Source organism: Crinia signifera, chromosome 1 (genome assembly GCF_055691185.1).
Source record: "Crinia signifera chromosome 1, ASM5569118v1, whole genome shotgun sequence".
In the NCBI taxonomy this organism is placed as follows: domain Eukaryota; kingdom Metazoa; phylum Chordata; class Amphibia; order Anura; family Myobatrachidae; genus Crinia; species Crinia signifera.
In genome coordinates, this window is record NC_139217.1 from 175494779 (window position 1) to 175514316 (window position 19538).

Sequence of the window (19538 nt, forward strand, 5' to 3'; positions counted from 1 at the left end):
AGGCTCTTAAGCTGGCCATACACTTCTGTGAGGTTTTGCATGCACCCTCACATGTGATACCTTGGTAACTACTGGTATATGGGCACCATTACACTGGAGCGGTCAGCTCATGTAAGCATATTTTATTTTCATGGCCTTCAATGTGTTGGTCACATAGAAACATAGAATTTGAAGGCAAATAACCACTTGAACCACAAAGCACCACTTGCCCCATCTAGTCTGTCCATGCATACACTTAGACCATGGGTCTTCAAACTGTGGCCCTCCAGATGTGAAACTACAAATCCCAGCATTCCTTGCTACAGTTTTTCTATAAGGGAGTGTTAAAACTGTGGCAAGGCATGCTGGGATTTGTAGTTTCACAACATCTGGAGGGCCACAGTTTGAAGACCCATGACTTAGACATTTGGGTTACTTTTTACATGGAGCCAATTAACCTATCATTATTTTTATGTGACATGTGGAAGGAAACCGAAGTATCTGGAGGAAAACCATGCAAGTACTTGGGAGCATATACAAACTCCACACAGTTTAGGCCATTGCAAGAATTAAACCCATGGGCCTCAGTGATTTTAGTGGCAACAACAGATACCAGCTTCCCTATCCCATCTGGTTCTCACAGGGGCTGCTCTGTTATGTCATGCCATTCTGTTCTCCTTCCCCTTTGCAGTGCATTATAAGGTAAATGTTGTACTTGTTTCATTTGTAAATTTTTTATTGAATTCAGAGTGTTGTGCTGTGGCTGCAGATGGAGCAGCCTTATAATGCTGTGGAACGAGGGGAAATGTGGCATTGTTTATGGTCGTGATGTTCTACTCCTGAGCGCCCATCATATTGAATTGGCACCATAAAGACTAAAATGTAGCTAACTTTTGGAGAAGGTGTAGTCCAACCTCCAGGGCCTAGTCACATTGCTCCTCTCATCCAATTTTGCATCATAAAGTGATTTATATATGAAGAAAAAAAAGTTTATTCATGCTTTTTGGTGTCTCATAGGGTGCGATTCTTGTCAACGACCTAGTTGTACCACAGCCACCACTTCAACATTTGTCAGCAGAGAAACTCGAGCGAGAAGGCGCCTTTCTCATGGATGCTGGTTCAGTATGTTTCATTTATATAATTTTATTCCATGAGGTCCTGTCTGTAATATTTCAAACACATGACAGGAGCTGATTATCTGGAGCACCATTTAATATTCGTAATGAATGATAACAAGAATACCTGGAAGTTGAAATGTGCGCTAAAGAGGTTAAAAGAAAAACCTGACACAAACTATACTCAGTATGGTTAACGGTTGTAATAAGTTGGCAAAAGATTTAAATGTTTATTTCACTGACATGTTTATGTAACAAATTTTTATTAATGCCCTAAGCTATCGTTTTGATTAGAAGTTTTAGGAAATCCTTTCTTTAAAGATTAGTATATTAAAGAATACTTCCACATAGTAGTAATCAAAATTTCAAACACTTTTCGGGTACTGAAATAGCATTCAACTATAACAAAAGTTGAAATACAAAACTCTGGTCTGTTTGGAAATCTACTTATCTCCCGTAAACTGATTGATACTGTAGATGCTTTTTTCTGCAGTGTTCGCATCAGGAACTAAACAACAGAATCAAGGGGGTTATTCTGGTTCACTCCTTCTGGCAAATTCCTTCTTAGAAGGACAAAACCATGCGCACTGTAGGTGGGGCAGATGTAACATGTATATAGAGAATTAGATTTAGGTGGGGTTTTACTTCATAGTGAGATCTACAGTATATTGCAGTGTAAAAATAAAGCAGTCAGTATTTTCCCTGCACAGAAACAAAATAACTCACCCAAATCGAATTCTCTCTGCACATTTACATCTGCCCCCCCATGCAGTGCACATGGTTTTGTCAATCTATGAAGGAATTTGCCAGAAGGAGCGAACCAGAATAAGTCTCCAGTTTTCAGGGAGCAGGCTTTGTAGAGGAAATTGTATTACTTGCAAGCCAATTGTTGGTGTAGCCTTAAAATTTGTTGATGTTTTAATACATTAATTTGTATAGAGAAACCCATATTCGTTTTACATTACTCCTTACTCATGTTTCCACATACACCAATCCTCAAACCATGCCAAATAGCACTGTTTGGCATGCCACTTGCTTTGCAACTTAGCTGATTCAAGTGTTTCTGCCACAGAATATTTCTCAAAAGTCGCATTACTAATGCAAGAAAAGTATTATGAAAGGGTACACTTAGCTTCTATGTGTGACGTAGTTGCTGATCTGCAACTTTATACCAATTCCTTTGCAGAAAAAGTACTATTCTATTATGATTGGTACACTGTAAGAGACCTGTATGTGGCTGCAAAGTGAATAAGATGCAAGAGTGACACTAAGTGTCTTGTGCCGCATTAAACAAAAATGCTGAGGGAATGGTATAGCCATCGTGTTTTTCTGCAGGAATCTTTGGTTACCTTTTTTATGAAAAATTATTCTTTCTTTTTTGTTTCAGTCACTTTATATTTGGGTTGGGAGAAATTGTGATACTGCCTTTTTGAAAGATGTTCTAGGTTTCCCTAACTATGCATCAGTGCCGCAGAAAATGGTAAGTGTAACAAGACTATTGTGTTCTGACATGAAATTGTTTATGCTAGTTTTTAAGGTCAATTATTGAATTATTTTGTCAAGGTGGTAAGTTTTCACTTCATTATTGTATATTAAAGTCTAGATGTTTGTTGAAGAAGTAGTAGGCCATATTGTGCTTTATAGGGCTAGGGCCACATGTAGCATTTTAGAAGGTCCTATTCAGCAGGACCCGCTTGACTAGAAGGAGCCTGCATATGCACGACAACCGGATCCAATCGCAGCGTGCTGCATTTATGAAGGGTGTTTGGACGACCAGATTTCAAGTAGAACACATACATTTGATTGTATTGGTTCACACAGTACTTCTGTGCCGCACTGTGTTCTACTTAAAATTCGGTCATGGCACTGGTCGAATGCTGTATAGTGGCATCCTGCAGAAAGACTTAAGTGTGAACACAAAAGGCTTCTTTCTGCCAAGCAGGTCAGTTAAGTGGGACCAGTTTAAAAGTGTACATTTGGTTCTAGCCTTATACCTATCTATATTGTACTAGTGGTGTATTGGCCCTACACGTTGAGTTGTCACTCGCTATAAGACAGAACAGTTATCTGACATGGTCATATGTTGTCCGATTGTGAGTATATCCACTGTTCAAAGCAGCAATTATTGCATCTTTTGGTCAAGGTGATTACTCGTGCTGCTCAGATGGAGCCATATCCTGTACAGTTATTTGCCTGATCAGCTGATTGAACCAATAATTACATGCGTATGACTACCTTTGAACGTTAACAGATAACTAGTGTTTTTTCTGCATTTACAAATAAGCTGTTGTCATGTGTGGCGGTCACTATTCTTGTTGATGTAATTATAACCCTATAGACATATACATCCTGCATAATAACCACCAGACAGGAACAGCTTCAGTATATAAAGTTTAGTGTTGTGGTTCTCAAACGCAAACATCAAGTTATCCCAACAGATCATGTTTTGAGAGAGTATGAGTGGCATGTGTGATTAGCCAGGTCCTGCACAATTCTGCTAACATCTGATGTATTTTGCTGGAATTCTTTCTAGCAATGCAATGTGACTAGGACGCATAGGGAGACTGTGCTGATTAAGTTGATATGACACTTGTATATTGTACAATTGTGTTCATCTCAGCAGCGTGTTCCTCGCATTTGTGGACTTGTATTTTTTCTCAACTTTAAAATCGTAGAAATGTTTTCCAAATGTATATGTATTAATCTGGCAATCACATTTTCTGCTTATGTGGAGTCCTTACTAGACCATGTGCATTGTCACTCCTAAATATTCTCTTATTTAGTTTTTTTCAATTTGTTCTTTTCAATAAAAATTTCTACTTTTGCTGTCAGGTGATGGCAATCTCTTAAACCCATGGTCTTTGGACTTTTTTGTTGGGTAGTGTTTTGAACAATTTCAGGTCACCTAGCAAGTGCACATAATCTTTCCTCACTGAAACAATTTCAAAGATCCACAGGTAGAGCTAATTATTTCACTTGTGACCTGGGAAACATGCACTGTTTGGGGCCCTGAGGACTGATGTTGTCTGCGCTTCGGAATGAAACTTCAGATTAATGTAAAGCAATCTGAAAACACAGCATGTTTTCTAGACACTGTACTTACAATCTCCTTATGTCTGCATTTATCTTGTTCACAGCCTGCATGGTAGTCTAGAAGGATTGTATTCATTATATTCAGGATTGTTATCAAGCTATTTCTGTATTCTTTGTTTTCATATATTGTTTAGTGAAGTCAGTCATAATAGCAGCTACACTTTTTTTTATATTTGCTATAGATCTATTGAGAAATAGAAAAAAAAAAATATATATATATATATATATATATATATATATATATATATATAATTTTACATTAAAATACAATAATTTGCAATGTGGCACCAGCAAGGGGTGCCCACTGTCCCCACTCCTTTCTAATCTATCCATTTATACACGATTTAGATTATTGCAAAACACTCCTACTTTTCAGGGAATAAAAATGGGACATACTGAAATTAAACTGTCAGCATTTGCAGACGATGTCCTATTATATATAGGTAACCCAAAATACTCCATTTAAAGAGATATTTGAATTTGGTAAGATTTCTGGTTTGAAGTAAACTGTCAAAAATCAAGGAGACTAGATTTACAGCCTGGAATTGCTAAACTTAGTTAGGGAAAACACCTACCATTTATTTGGGCTAAATATGTTGTTTATTTGGGAATCAAACTCCCAAAATACCCTGTGGAATTATATTGAAGGAATATTAAGGAAACCATCCAATCTATGACCTCTGAATTGGACAGTTGGAAACCTTTGATGTTGGCCTATATAGGAAGGGCAAATTTAATTAAGATGTCTACATTTCCAAGACTTCTTTATATCATTCAATCTCTGCCGATCATAGTAAGCAATTCTGATTTACCCAAAACTAACACCCTACTCAGAAATGTTATTTGTAAAGTGAAAAGACCAAGGATAGCAATGATAACATTACAACAATCTAAATTTAACAGAGGCATTGGACTCCCGAATACTCAATCGTAATTTTGCTTCCCTTTTTTAGATTTTTAAGAGATTGGTAAAATAATACATAACTCTGTGCTAACACTAACCTAGAATTAGCTTTCTAGGAGAATGGTATTTTAATATTCTTTCTTCATAAGATAGAAGCGGATATTTTTACAAATCTAATAAATAATATATTGATGTGTTTCATATATCGTTTATGGCATGTATTGCGCCATTCTTTTCATTTAAATTCACATAAAAGTTTATTACTTCTGTCCTACTTACCTGTCACAATCTTTCTTTTTGAGGACATGAAAGATGTGTGGGTGATCTTGTGAATCCTCCTAATAATAAACCTATGACATTTTAACAGGCACAAAAATCTTTTCCAATCCTCAGAAATTACCCACTGGCATTTTTTCAAATGCAACATTGAGGAGTATTCAATGTTTTTTGAGAGTCTGGCTCACCGCTCACTGTTCTGTGTCCCTGTGATCTCGCTGAAGTGCTCAGCACTTTTTCTTATCTCCTCATTTCTGACTTCCTCAGTATTCAACTTGTGGCCAGCTCGCCGGCCCCTTTTGCGAACTTAGCATAATTATGCGAGTTCAAATGGGAGTGCTGTAACTGGAGAGATTTGTTTTCTCCTGCTCTCCACGTGAGCTGGTCAGACTGGGATATTCCTGAGCAGGGTGTTCATCTCAGCAGCGTGTTCCTCGCATTTGTGGACTTGTATTTTTTAAAAAAAGGTTAATGTTTTGTTCAGTATTTATTTTACAACAAATGGCTGTGTGACTATTTTAATTGGGTTTGTGCAGACGGGTGTATTTTGTTCTGTTTGGCCTTTATCCTTGTGTTGTGCTTTTAGCATTGTTTCTTTGCCCTGTGTTTTTATTTAATTTATTTTATAATTGTTAGCGTATTTAAAAGCCTGTTTGGGGGTTAGGTGAGGAAGAAGAGAGGAAGCATGGGAAATTACTAGGAGCATTCCAAAATGATTTCTTATTGGTTACCATTAAAATAACTTATTAAATTCGAAATAAATTAATATAGAAGTACAGCATTATGGCACTTGCCATAAATACATTAGAGTACATTTTTTTAATTTATAAGCCATAAAAAAAATAACAACTTTAACAAAGATAACCCTATAGTTCACCTAAAAAAGATGCCGAGGGAAAAATGGAGAACATCTCTAAAAAAAGAAACCAGCAGGATTTGCAATTTGTGCATTGAATACACTTTTTGAGAGAGACACTAAAATCCCCATTAAACAGACATTGCGAACACCGGGGAGAAGTGCAGGGTGAACTGAGTTAGCTTCGCAAAATATTTTTGGAGAAGCAACAGAGCTGAATACAGGGAAGCACAAAATAGGAGAGAAAAGTTCACTACTCTCCAAAAAACATGCACACTCACCGTTATTTACGGCGACATAGGAGCATTGAATACATGCCATTATGTTAACTCTGTATTAAAGGGGTGGTCTAAGTAGGATTTAACAAACACACTAGATGGGATGTTGTGGTCTCCCAGGTCACCAGGAAGGCTATCTCAATACAATATAGGATATTTAACATTCATAGACCATTCCAAATCTCAGTCAGGAATGATGCAATGGTTAACACAATTCCCTTCAATCTCTTGCATTAAAAATGTAAAAGTTTCGGCCAAACTGCTACCCTCTGCTCGGTACCAAGAAATGTTTATAAACTTCACACATAGATCCCATTATTCACCTAACAGACAGTTTGTCAGGAATGATGGATTCAAATGAATGTCAGAAATGTTACACACCCCAAGCAGACTTACTCCATTGTCTTTGGACGTGTCCCTTAGTCCATAGATTCTGTCTACAAATGAGGGTTTATGCTATTGAACATCTACTAAATGATATACCTTTCACGGCAGAATGGGCAATTTTTGGCATTCTCCCTGAGCAATAAAAAGTTGCAAAAGCATGCAGACAATTACTTTTGCCCCCCCATCACCTGTTTGAAATGGATTGGTTGGAAACCACATTACATAAAGAAAACCTATTATTCTTTGATACCTGGGAATGCGATGTCAATTCCCTTCCTAGAGATTTTCAATTTAGAATAAAAAAAAAACTCTCAAAAGCACAGAATATTTTGAAGCTAGATTAGTGTTGGGAGACCCGCCAATTCTTCTAGATAATGAAAGTGTAGGAGGGAGTCATTGGAATGCGTGGGGGGATCCCTGGGGCCGCAGTCCCTTTGCAAACACAGTAATTATTGTTTGATACTTGTTTATTAAGAGACCATACTTGTTACAACAGAAACACTGACATCAATTTCTGTGATGCAATTTTTATGGATCCTACAGTACTTTATTAGCTTTGCCTTTTATACAGATGGGGCCAGGCTGGGCATTACTGACAGCCGCAGGTTTCTGGCGGATGGTGACAGGACATGTATGCCCGAGCGTCTCACACACTCTCACGTCCATCGCTGACAATCGTGCGTGCACCCCATTCTGGCGCAGGGGGTTAGATGAGGAGAGACTTTCCTCTTAATACGTCACAACCAGTGCATTCACAATGTAGTCTGTAACATATTTCAGAGTAGCTCACCCAATAGTCTAAACCAGGCATGTCCAACGTTGGCCCTCCAGATGTTGTGAAACTACACATCCCAGCATGCTTTGCCACAGTTTTGCTATTAGAGAATGCTAAAACTATTGCAAAGCATGCTGGGATGTGTAGTTTCAAAACATCTGGAGGGCCAACGTTGGACATGCCTGGTCTAAACGTAATAGAGTGGGAGAAGACCGACCTGAGATAAGGGAATTTGTCAGAGAATGTCCGAATCTTCAAAGTGTCCATAGTTTATTAGGCAAAACCAGGTTGGCTTCTCCTTGATTTCCCCTACAATAGTAGGGCCCTTTTCTCCCAAAAATTGTTGCACCTTCTGCTACTCGAAATCTACAGATGGAGCCACTCTCATCGTGCCGTCGACCGTGCAGCACCAGGTCACAGGTGCAGGGTCACCAGAATGGGGCAAGTGCACCTTGAGATGCTCGTGCTCCCCATGCTCGGCAATGGATGCGTGAGAGACGCTCACGAGTCCATGTCCTGTCCCCTGCCACCAGATCACCATCCACCAGAAACCTGCAGATGGCCCAACAGATTTTTAGGCCAGTATTCAATGCCTCAGATTCGCCGTTTTTTTTCAGTGAATCTGGCAATTCCCTGGTTGAATGGCGAATTTTCTGTTAGAAAAAACAATTCGCCATATTCTATAGAGCCAATTAGCCATAAATGAACCACGAATGTCTGCCGATTCGCCGAAAATGATTCTCCACAATTCGCCTGTGATTTTCAATGGTGTTTTCAGTGGAATTCGCCGACAGTGTATTCAATGCTCAATTCGAGTGCTGCATTCTCCATTGAAATTCGCCATGAGTCTCCGTTTAGCATTCGTCATCTTTTTTAGGTGAACTGTAATGTGTTCTTTTAAATTAAAGCGTTTTTATTTATTTTTTTGGTGTTAAAAAATCAGAATATTTTTTCTATGAAAGGGCATGCTATTTTTATTCATATACTTGCAGCACATGAATATATTTTCAATTTTTTTTTTTTTTTTTTTAAACAATATTTTTTTTTTTTTTTTTACACATTCGCCAGCAGGGGGCCGGGAGCCGGGAGCCGGAGCCGCTCATTAATATTCATATATTCACTGCACACTGGTCCCGATCATTACATAGGCACGATCGGGACCAGTGAGTGCAGCGGCTCCGACCCCAGCAGCACCCTGCCCTTCTGCTGGGGGTGAGGTGAGGGGAGGGAGGAGAGGGGACGGGAGGGGGGAGAGATATGCGGCTCCAGCAGTAGCAGACCTCTTGATGTCAGCGCTGGGGCTGCCGGAGGACTGCTGCTGCAGGCTGTGCGGGGGGGGGGGGGGGGGGAAGGGGGATTCGCCTCAGGGATTCGTCTGCCTGCCGCCTGCCCCCCTCACTCATGCCGGGAGCCCCCACAGGGACGCAGCAGCAGCAGGCCTTTAGCTCCAGCAGCCACAGCACGGTGATGTCAGCGCTGGGGCTGCCGGAGCTGGAGGACTGCTGCTGCGGGCTGTGCGCGCTGGGGGGGGGTGGGGGGGGGGGGGGGGGGGAATCGCCACTACCATTCCCCACTACCATTCCCCACTACCATTCGCCTGTATTCGAAGTCAGGGGCAGCGAGCCCCTGACGCATTGAATAGTGTGGGCTGGGGGAGCCACACGAATTCAAGATCAGCGATATTTGCTGGCGAGCGCACAGCGAATCCAAAACAGGATTCGCTACCTTGCGCTCGCCAGAGCATTGAATACCTGTCTTAATGTTTGTCAAATTTTCATTTATGAAATCCGCATAGACTACAGTATATGTGCCCTCTGGCAGTTTATGATGCTGGAACATGTAGTGTGTAATATAAAAAGAAAATCCTGCATCCAGCTTGACATAAGTGCAAATTGACAAATAGTGTCCAACGTGATGCAAATAAAACACAATCTGCCAGTATCTGCACAATTACAGTTTTACACTTTTGGGTTTTATTTTTGCCTCTATACAAACACTTTCCATGAAATGTTCTGTGATACATTAGTTATTTCCGAAACTGCTCACTTCATTTCACTAACCCAGGTTTTCTGCTTGCAGACTCAGCTTCCGGAGTTAGACACTGTGGCTTCAGAAAGGACAAGACATTTAATTTCATGGCTTAAACAGGATAGTCCTTTAAACCCAGTTTTATATGTGTTGAAGTAAGTATTTCAGGTATTTTCATGTATAGTATGCTTTCTAACGAATATGCATTGTACTTTGAACAATGACATTAGGAATAACATTCTTCTTTACGTTAATGAGAACTCTGATAACCACAGCCATTTTTCTTGATTTTATTTAATGTATATTTAAATAAAAGTTGGCCATACACTTTAAGATTATTTTTTTCAATCATCAAAATAGCTGATTGGAATGAAAATCTGGTAATGCAAATGACAATGAGCATCCATTTGCTCCTAATACTATACTGGAAAACATACAAAAATTGTAGATTTAACCATGTTCTATTAAAGACCTACTTTTGTTTCATTTGTGCAGTATTTGGAAGCATATGGTCGATGTTTGGCTTCAGTACATTAGCAGATTTTCTTTCCAACCAGCCTGTTAGTTGGATGGTTGGAAAGATCATCTGAGGGTTTGTGGCCAGTTTAAGCTCTAAAAGAATATTTTGATAGGTTAGTAACGGCTCCCAAGTCAAAACATATCAGACCAGGCACAGCGTACCCCACAGTGGTTGCAATTTCAGCACTTGACCGTAGTGACACCATCAGTTTAATAAACATGTTTTGTAAACTGTTGTATATTTGAAATATATATTTAGACAACAGTAGGAAACTTATTTTATATGTTCCTATGTGATATTTTTCTTTAAATTTAATTTCACATAAATATTTCTGGGAATATAAAAACACACATGTATGTGCTATAAAATATTTTTCAGGAAACAATATAAAGATTTATTTCAGTTTTCATTACAATTAAAATGAGCAACAATAAAAATGATAAAATTATACATGCAATGTAAAATAAATGGTAAATATGAAGTTTATTTAAATAGCATCTGAAAATGTCACCTGTTTTGTATACTTTAACAGTAGTAGTAGTTACGCATTCCCAGTTCTAGAGAGAGTTTAATCATTCTTAGAATCAGTTTGTACCTGGAAGGTGCCAGCCCCTCCCTCCCCTCCCTCCCTCCCTCTCTCTCTCTCTTTCTTTCTTTCTTTCTTTCTCCAGATTTGCAGTAGTAACTTTTTTTTTTTCTTTCAGGGATGATAGTATTGGAAAAGCTGAGTTTTTCCAGCATCTAATTGAGGACAGATCAGAATCTGCATTCTCCTATTATGAATTTTTACTTCACATTCAACAGCACATATGCAAGTGATGAGGTTGTGCTAGCAGCCCTCATCTACACAAATGCTGCCAGTTCAGAGAGTCCTTCCCTCCTGTGGTCTGTTATGTAATGAAGGAATGAGACAAAATGGACACCAAAGGACTTACTGAGTTTTCAGGATTTTCATAAGGAGAAACCTTTTGCGGTCCATGTTTTAGGCAGATATGTGTGTGTGTGCAATTGTGTGGCATTCTGGTGCTGTGCTTAGTGTATGTGATGGATGAGTTTCTCGATTCTCTTGCTGGCAGCGCCTATGTATTTTTTACCCAAATCTATATTTCTTCCGGATATGAAGAGACGCCAAAGGCCAATGTTTCACTTACATTTATATTTTCTATATTTTAAGAGACGACTTTGCGGCATTTGGCACTCTTGACCTGGAAGATTAGACTTGGCATATATCTATCTCTCTAGAAGTAAAATATTTAATGTACATAAAATTGCATTTGTATATTAAGTGTAAAAATGTAACAAAAAAAAAAAATCTTGCTGCAGTGTGATGCGTTGATGAATGTAGTGCTACGTATGGATGATGTCCGAATACAGCAAACATGCAACATTTATCCCAGAAACACAGATCAGCAGATTTATTTATAACTGACTTACTTATTAAACATTCTTTTTGCTTGATTGTGTTTTTATACTTATGTTATTACTACTTATTTTAGAGACCAAAACTTAAGGTTCTAGACTATATTTATTGTAAATGTTATTTAACCCTTTTATTTGAGTACATCAAGTAAAGTTTTCAAAATTCAACATGAGTTTCTGTGCTTACTGGCAGGGCCCGGAGTTGGTGTTCATTGTAGTGACCATCTAGTTATTGTATCACATTGGTAGAAGCTCCCTCTGTTCCAATGTTCCAACAGCATACTTGAGAAAATGATTTTCAAAACTGCGCCCTCGCCTAGGTCTACATTTTATTTTGTTTCTGCCATAATTCAACAACTGTTGTCCTGCGAACTACTCTAGTAGTATATGATGGTTCAGAGACACTTAACAAATTATACAGCTTGTCATAAGGATCTAATTATGCACAGTGCTGGCACATGGGGTTTTTCACACCTTCAAAAATATTTATACAAGCCTTAAGATAGCTGCAACATGATGCAAAAAATAATGATAAAAATGATAAAAATCTATAATTGTAACAGTCTTGTTTATATGTTTCTATAGTTGACGTGCACTAATTTCAGATGTGAATAGTAAACCTTGGCTCCGAAGTCTTCGCTTGCCGAACACATCTATTCACACAATAAGCACATTAATTCGCTAAGCGGGATTTTACGGGATACGGTCGTATTGTTGACCAGACTTAGGTCGACACCATTGGGTCAACAGGCAACACGGTCGACAGCTTTCTAGGTTGACATGGATGAAGGTGGACTTGTTTTTCGGTCGACAAATGCGTTAGGTCGACAGGTCGCAAGGTCGACATGGGTTTTTACACTGTTTTTTTAACCGAAATGTGCTGACAGGCGGTATTTCATGCCCTACCATCCACTAGGGCGTGGTGGGAGAATAAAATAGTGTGCCTGAAGCATTGCGAGCGATGTGAGGGGCTGCGGTTGACTTCCAACTGTGTCCATGTCCACTGTGTCGACATTCGGGTAAAAAAAAACAGTGAAAAACCCATGTTGACATGTCTGCCTAACCCATGTTGACATGTCTGCCTAACCCATGTCGACCTAACACATTTGTTGACCTAAACCCATGTCGACCTAGGCACCTGTTGACCTTCACCCATGTCGACGTAGAACCCTGTGGACCTTGCTGCCTGTCGATCTAATGACTGTTGACCTAAGTCGGGTCGACAATACGATCCACACCCAGATTTTACTATAGCAAGGGTGTCTACCTGGTTAATTCCCCCAGCAGTGATCAGGACTGAATTACATCTATATCGCGTATACACACTGGACTATAAACACGAAAATGTCATTATGACTAGTCATTACTGTGCATATCATTTAAAATCTCACCTAGTGTGTGCGCACCTTCAGCGCTAGTGTTTTGAGTGCCTAAAGATTGTATACCGTAATTGTTGTCTTACATGGATATTCTGTTTATTAGGATAAATATACAAGGATCACAAACACAGGGTTTCAGATGAAGACTTTTGGTGTTTATTTTGAACAGCAGGTGACAGCATAGTAGGTTCAGTCCATAAGCAGTCAGTATTACAGGCAGACTCTTTAAAGGCTCCAATGGTCCCTATGATAAAACACCCCCGGCCTCTTACTTGGGTAGCTATTCCACCATCAAGAGCAAAGTGACTCTGCCCTGAAAACCCTTATATCAGGAAATACTGGGATACCGCTGCCAAAACCTGGTCTTGATCCTCCACATTGCTTTCATGTGGGGGAATCCGGACTCTGCCACAATACTGACTGGATTTCAGTTTTAGAATTGGTGGTATTATTACGATCCATTTCTAAAATATTAAATTTTTTTCTTTTATGTGAAACCGCTGAGTCCGCATATTCACTACTGTAACAAGTACCCAATGCAGAATTATCTGGTTCATACTGCTTGCTACGTGTACTTTGTTAGCGTGAGTGTTTATAAGCTGCGTTCCGGTAACATTTGAATAAATAGCACCAAGGCAGTTGTATTGGATATTTCTGTTAGTATTCAGAGGTATTGTGGCAATTCTAAAAAAAAAAATTAAATTGCTGCTTTCAAAGAAAAAACTAGGTTGCCCAGATAGCACGTGCAAAGTGGAGTGGATACAATTCCAGTAATAATACAGATTTAATCAACATCGCATTAGAAAATTGAAAATTATTGTAACTAAGAAGGTGTCTGCATATGTATTTGCGATTCTTATAATTGGGAGAAAACACACAAAAAAAACCCCCCTAACTGCTCTTTGGGAGAAAAACTGGTACTTGTGTATTATCACAGCGCCCCCAATATTAAGTCGCACGACTTTTAATCGCATGCCATACACCGGATGCAAACCGATGCGATTTAAAATTGTATAAGCCCCCTATACAATTTTAAATTGTATAAGCACCCATTAGGGTGCTTACAATGTTAAATGCACCCCCACGCCAACCTGAAGCGTGTGGCGCCACACTATATAAAATCAACTCCACGCCGACGTGGATAGTGGGGGTATGAAAAGGTCGGAGGATGCGTATCGCTGCTCTCGCCACGCTTCGGGTTCACGTTCAGATTGGGGGGTGGCGTGGGGGTGCATTTAACATTGTAAGCCCCCATTAGGCTGCTTATACAATCTAAAATCACATCGCATTGTATGGCATTGTATGCCATATACAATTTTAACATTGTATGACATCGGGGGAAATCTCGTTGCATCGCATACCATCACATGCCTTAACCCCTTCCTGACAGAGCCAGTTTTTGCGTTCCTGACAGAGCCATTTTTTTCAAATCTGACATGTTTCACTTAAGTGGGGATAACTTTTTTTTGCTTTTACTTATCCCAGTGATTTTGAGATTGTTTTCTCGTGACACATTGTACTTCAAGTTAGTGGTAAATTTGGGTCGATACAGTCTGTGTTTTTTTGTGAAAAATACCAAAATGTCGTGAAAAAATGGAAAATTTTGCAATTTGCAAAATGTCACATTTTCTGCTTGTGAGACAAATAAACATACCACTCAAAATAGTTAATAACTAACAAAGACCATATGTCTACTTTATGTTGCAATCATTATTTCAACCTCCTTTTCATTTTTTTGGACACTAGGAGGCTTCAAATATGAATAGCAAATTCTCAAATTTTCAAGAAAATTTCAAACACTGATTTTTTTAGGGACCAGTTCAGTTCTGATGTGACTTTGAGGGACTTGTATGTGAGACACCCCCATAAATGATGCCATTTCAAAAACTGCACCCCTCACAGTATTCAAAACAGCATTTTGGAAGTTTGTTAACCCTTTATGTGTTTCACAGGAATTAAAACAAAGTGTAGGTGAAATTTCAAAATTTCTTTTTTTTTTGCAGAGTTTCAATTTTAATACATTTTTCTAACGAACACAGTAGATTTTACTAGAGAAATGTGACTAAAAATTGATTCCCCCAATTCTTTTGTTTTCATAAATATCCTATATGTGGCCCTAGTGTGCACGTTGACCAAACCACAGGCTTCATAATAGAAGGAGCACCTACTTGATTTTGGAGCCTCCTTTTTATGAGATTTTTTTTTAGGCACCATGTAGGTTTCTAGGCACCATAAGTGCTAAAAGTTAGGAACCTCCCCCACAAGTCACCCCATTTTGCAAACTACACCCTTCAGGGAATTCATTTAGGGGTATAGTGTACATTTCAAACCCCCAGGGGTTTCACCAATTTTGATACAACTGGGCTGTGAAAATGAAAAAATTTAATTTTTCATTTTCACAGCTCAGTTGTATCAAAATTGGTGAAACCCCTGGGGGTTTGAAATGTACACTATACCCCCTGATGAATTCCCTGAAGGGTGTAGTTTGCAAAATGGGGTCACTTGTGGGGGGGTTCCACTGTATGGGTGCTTCAGGGGTCATTCAACCAGAATCTGTGCTGCAAAATCCAAAAATCACTCCTTACCTTCTGAGTCCTGCCATGCACCCAACTGGTATTTTTTGGTCACATGTGAGGCATTGCCATACTCGGGAGAAATTGGGGCACAGATTTTGGGGTGCTTTGTCTCCTTCATTCCTTGTGAAAATGAAAAATTTTGAGCCAGATCTGCATTTTTGTGTAAAAAAATGTAATTTTTTACACAAAAATGCAGTTCTGGCTCAAAATTTTTCATTTTCGCAAGGAATGAAGGAGACCATGACGTATATACACGTCTTCGGTCGGGAAGTACCTCCCGACCATGACGTATATATACGTCATATGTCGGGAATATCTGTCTGGAAGTATATATATATATATATATATATATATATATATATATATATATATATATATATATATATATATATATATATATATATATACACATACACACACATATATATATATATATATATATATATATATATATATATATATTTCATTCCATTCCATTTTTTTATTAGTTACTGCTGCTGCTGCGGCTTGCGGGGGGGGGGGGTGGGAGGGGGGAAGCGCTGCGTGCGCTGAGGCTGTTGCTGCTGCTGGGGGAGCCGGGTGAGCCTGCTGCCCCGGAGCTGCCGGGTGAGTGCCGGGTGGGTGGGAGGGGGGTGCTGCTCATCGGTGGTGATCGGTGCTGCACCGATCACCACCGTTTTCTGTGTTACCGAGCGGCTTAGCCGCCGGTAACACAGGAAACGCTGTGATTGGCTGTTCAAATCTGAACAGCCAATCACAGCGATCGCCGACCGGGGGGGGCACCCCTGCCCCCCCTGGGCGGCGAGGGGGGATGTCTGCTGTCAGGGACAGCAGACATCTCCTAACTGTCACCGCGTCTATAGACGCAGTGACAGTTAGAAGCCATGACGTACATGTACGTCAAATGTCGGGAAGTACTTCCCGACCATGACGTACATGTACGTCAAATGTCGGGAAGGGGTTAAGGTCTGCGATGCGATGGGTGCCGTGATAGTACACAAGTACTGAAAAACCTGTTGTAATGCTGGTGATTAATTCACCTTTCCCATTGCCACTAAAAACCCAGGTTATTGGTGTGATAACTGGGAAGCGGCTCACCCAGCATCAGTTTACAGCATAGGGAGAGCTGGTGCTAGGAGATGATCTCATCTCTAAGTGCCGCAACTGCACCTGTGAGCGCTGACGTCCCAGCCCTGGCAATGTGCCGGGTCCAGCTACCAATCCGAAAGAGGTTGTACTCAAAAAATAAAAATAAGTGTGCCTTCACCACTTGTATTGCAACATGGGTTGTGTAGGTGCTCCCAACTCTTAATTCACCCCAATGTTTGTAATAAAATTAGTCTTATTTATTAATCATAGCAAATACACAATAATTAGGTCAGTATATTGTATTGGATATTTTACTTCTAACATTCAGGGGCATTGGTAGTGATAACTGCTGTCCTGGCCAATTACATCATGGCATCTCCATGAAGTCTTTTCACATTTGTGCAAATCCGCACTAAGGTGCCCACACACTAGAACGATTTTTGGGCCGATTGACCGATTTCCGGTAAATAGGCCGATATATCGTCAGATGTTTATCGATAATCGGTCGCAAATCGTCCAATGCACGCTACTGTGGATCTTTAGCTGAATCGTCTGATCTTACGTGCTGCACAAAAGATAAGAAGATTTCACAAAAGATCCATAGGAACGCACACGGGATCTTAAGAAAAATCTTTGGTAAAGATGTGCGCTTGTCTGAAATCTTTGGTCTAGGGCGGACCAAAGATTTGAAGGCTAATTTATGCGCACATCTTAAGATCGCAGATCTTTCTAGTGTGTGGGCACCTTAACTGTAGACAGTCAAAAGGTCAATAGGGTCTAAAGGTCGACATGAAAAAGGTAGACATGCATTTTTTTACAATATTTTCAGCGGACATGTGCCGACAGGCGGTATTTCATGCCCTTCCATTCACTAGGGCAGGCATTCCCAAACAGATTTGGGTTCTTAAACGGTCATATGGCTATGATGTATGCATTCTTATGAAAAAAAGAAGGGAAGGGGTTTTTTTTCAACTAAAGTGCTCAAGGCACACCAACAGTGCAGGTTTTAGTGATATCCAGGCTTCAGCACAGATGGTTTAATCAGAATCCCTCAGATCTAATTAAGTCACCTGTGCTCAAGCCTGGATATCTACAAAACCTGCACTGTTGGTGTGCCTTGAGGACCGTGGTTGAGAATGCCTGCACTAGGGTGTGGTGGGAGAACAAAATAGTGTGCCGAGTGCAGCAAGGCACAGAGCCCAAAGCATGGCGAGCGCAGCGGTACACTTAGACAGTGTTCATGTCGACCAATGTCAACATAGACGCCCTAAAAACATAAAACATGTCTACCTTTTGACCATGTCGACTTTTAACCATGTCGACCTTTAGACCATGTTGACCTTTTACCTGTCGACCTTGTGACTGTCGACAATTAGTGGTCGACCATATGACTGTCTATCATGAGTCAGTCTATGTTTTATACCATAACCCCATCCACTTGAAATACACTGACAATGCCATTTTCTCTTAAAAAGCAAAGCAGTGTGACATGTCTTCAGTCTGTCCTTCAAGTTAGAACTATGGGGTAGATGTTTGAAGCAATAAAAAGAGTGGAGAAGTGAGCCATGGCCACCAATCAACTGCTATGTATAAATTTATAGAATACGCTTGATTTACTTCAAAGCTGATTGGGTTATCATGGGCAACATTTCCACTGGCTCACTTCTCTCTTTTTGAGCAAGTCCGTTACCTAAAATCGTATTGCACCAACAGAATCAGAACAGTTGTTGCTCTGTACATGTTTTAGCTACTTGTGTGTTTCCAGGAATATGGTGTCCTATTGGGAAGAAGTATCGGTGCATACGGTATGGAAATCCACACTTTTCCCAATCATTACATTAAGAGTACCAACATTTATTAATTGTGCATCCCTCCTGCAACTAACTCGATCATAAAATACATAAAGGGGAATTCAATTAGCTGTATCACCAAAAAACTACCCTAACATGCAGCTTGTCATGAGTTTGTGCGCTATTTATTACTGCCTTATTCAATTGCAAATTCACAAAATGGGATTGCAAGTCTTACGAGCCAAGCCAGAGAACAGTTTAGCAGAAAATGGGTAAATCTGCCTGTACCCCTCAAAAAAGCTAATTAAGATAAGAAACCCGTATAGAAGTCCATTAGTGGTCATAGTAAACAGATTTGGGGTTCTTAAACTGTCATATGGCTATGATGTATGCATTCTTATGAAAAAAAGAAGGGAAGGTTTTTTTTTTTTTTAAACTAAAGTGCTCAAATTAAATTGGGGGTACATAAAAATGGGTATAGGTAGATATTTGGATCACTTTGATGACTTCCACCAGCAAGCCTAATAACACTTGGCCCACTCCTAAAGCACACCAGTATTTTGTATTTTTTACCCCAAAAATAACCTGTCATTATTTGCTGATTTTCTAAGTGACAAATTAGTCATTGAGGGAGTGTCCCACGGGTTCCGAGCCAAGCACCAACATTTTTACCTTAAAAATAAGGGTTTTCCTAAAGTTTAACAACTGCTCAGAGGTGCTCAAGTAAAATTATTGGTAAATCTATGGAGAATTGGTGCAGACAACTAAAGAGCGACTTATAGTGGGTTGCAATTATAGACCTATTTTTACCACACACACACACACAAAATCCTGGCTAATTTAAATCATCTCCATAGTGTTTACACTCAAACAGCCCTGGGATAATTTTCACATTTAATAGAGCGATTTCCAATCAATAATCCGCAACATGAAATTAACCCTTTGAGTGCCAAGTGAATTTGTCAAACAATTGCAAAGCAAACATTTTTATTCACCATAATGACCTGTAATCTTTACCTTTTATATAGGGAATGTAATCTTTTTTTACATAATATTTTTATTTTGATTTATAAA

At 39.6% G+C, this 19538-nt stretch overlaps 1 protein-coding gene across 2 annotated transcripts in view; it reads left to right on the plus strand.

Annotated features, from left to right (window-relative positions):
- SEC24B (SEC24 homolog B, COPII component) overlaps positions 1 to 11798 on the plus strand; it is a 63984-nt gene extending 52186 nt beyond the window's left edge. For both annotated transcript variants that reach the window (XM_083177906.1, XM_083177914.1), the window contains 4 exons: positions 997 to 1101; positions 2482 to 2574; positions 9743 to 9846; positions 10916 to 11798. In XM_083177906.1, coding sequence (XP_083034032.1) covers positions 997 to 1101; positions 2482 to 2574; positions 9743 to 9846; positions 10916 to 11030 — 417 coding nt within the window. In that variant the 3' untranslated portion in view covers positions 11031 to 11798. The remainder of the gene's footprint in view (positions 1 to 996; positions 1102 to 2481; positions 2575 to 9742; positions 9847 to 10915) is intronic.
- The last annotated feature ends 7740 nt before the right edge of the window (positions 11799 to 19538 follow it).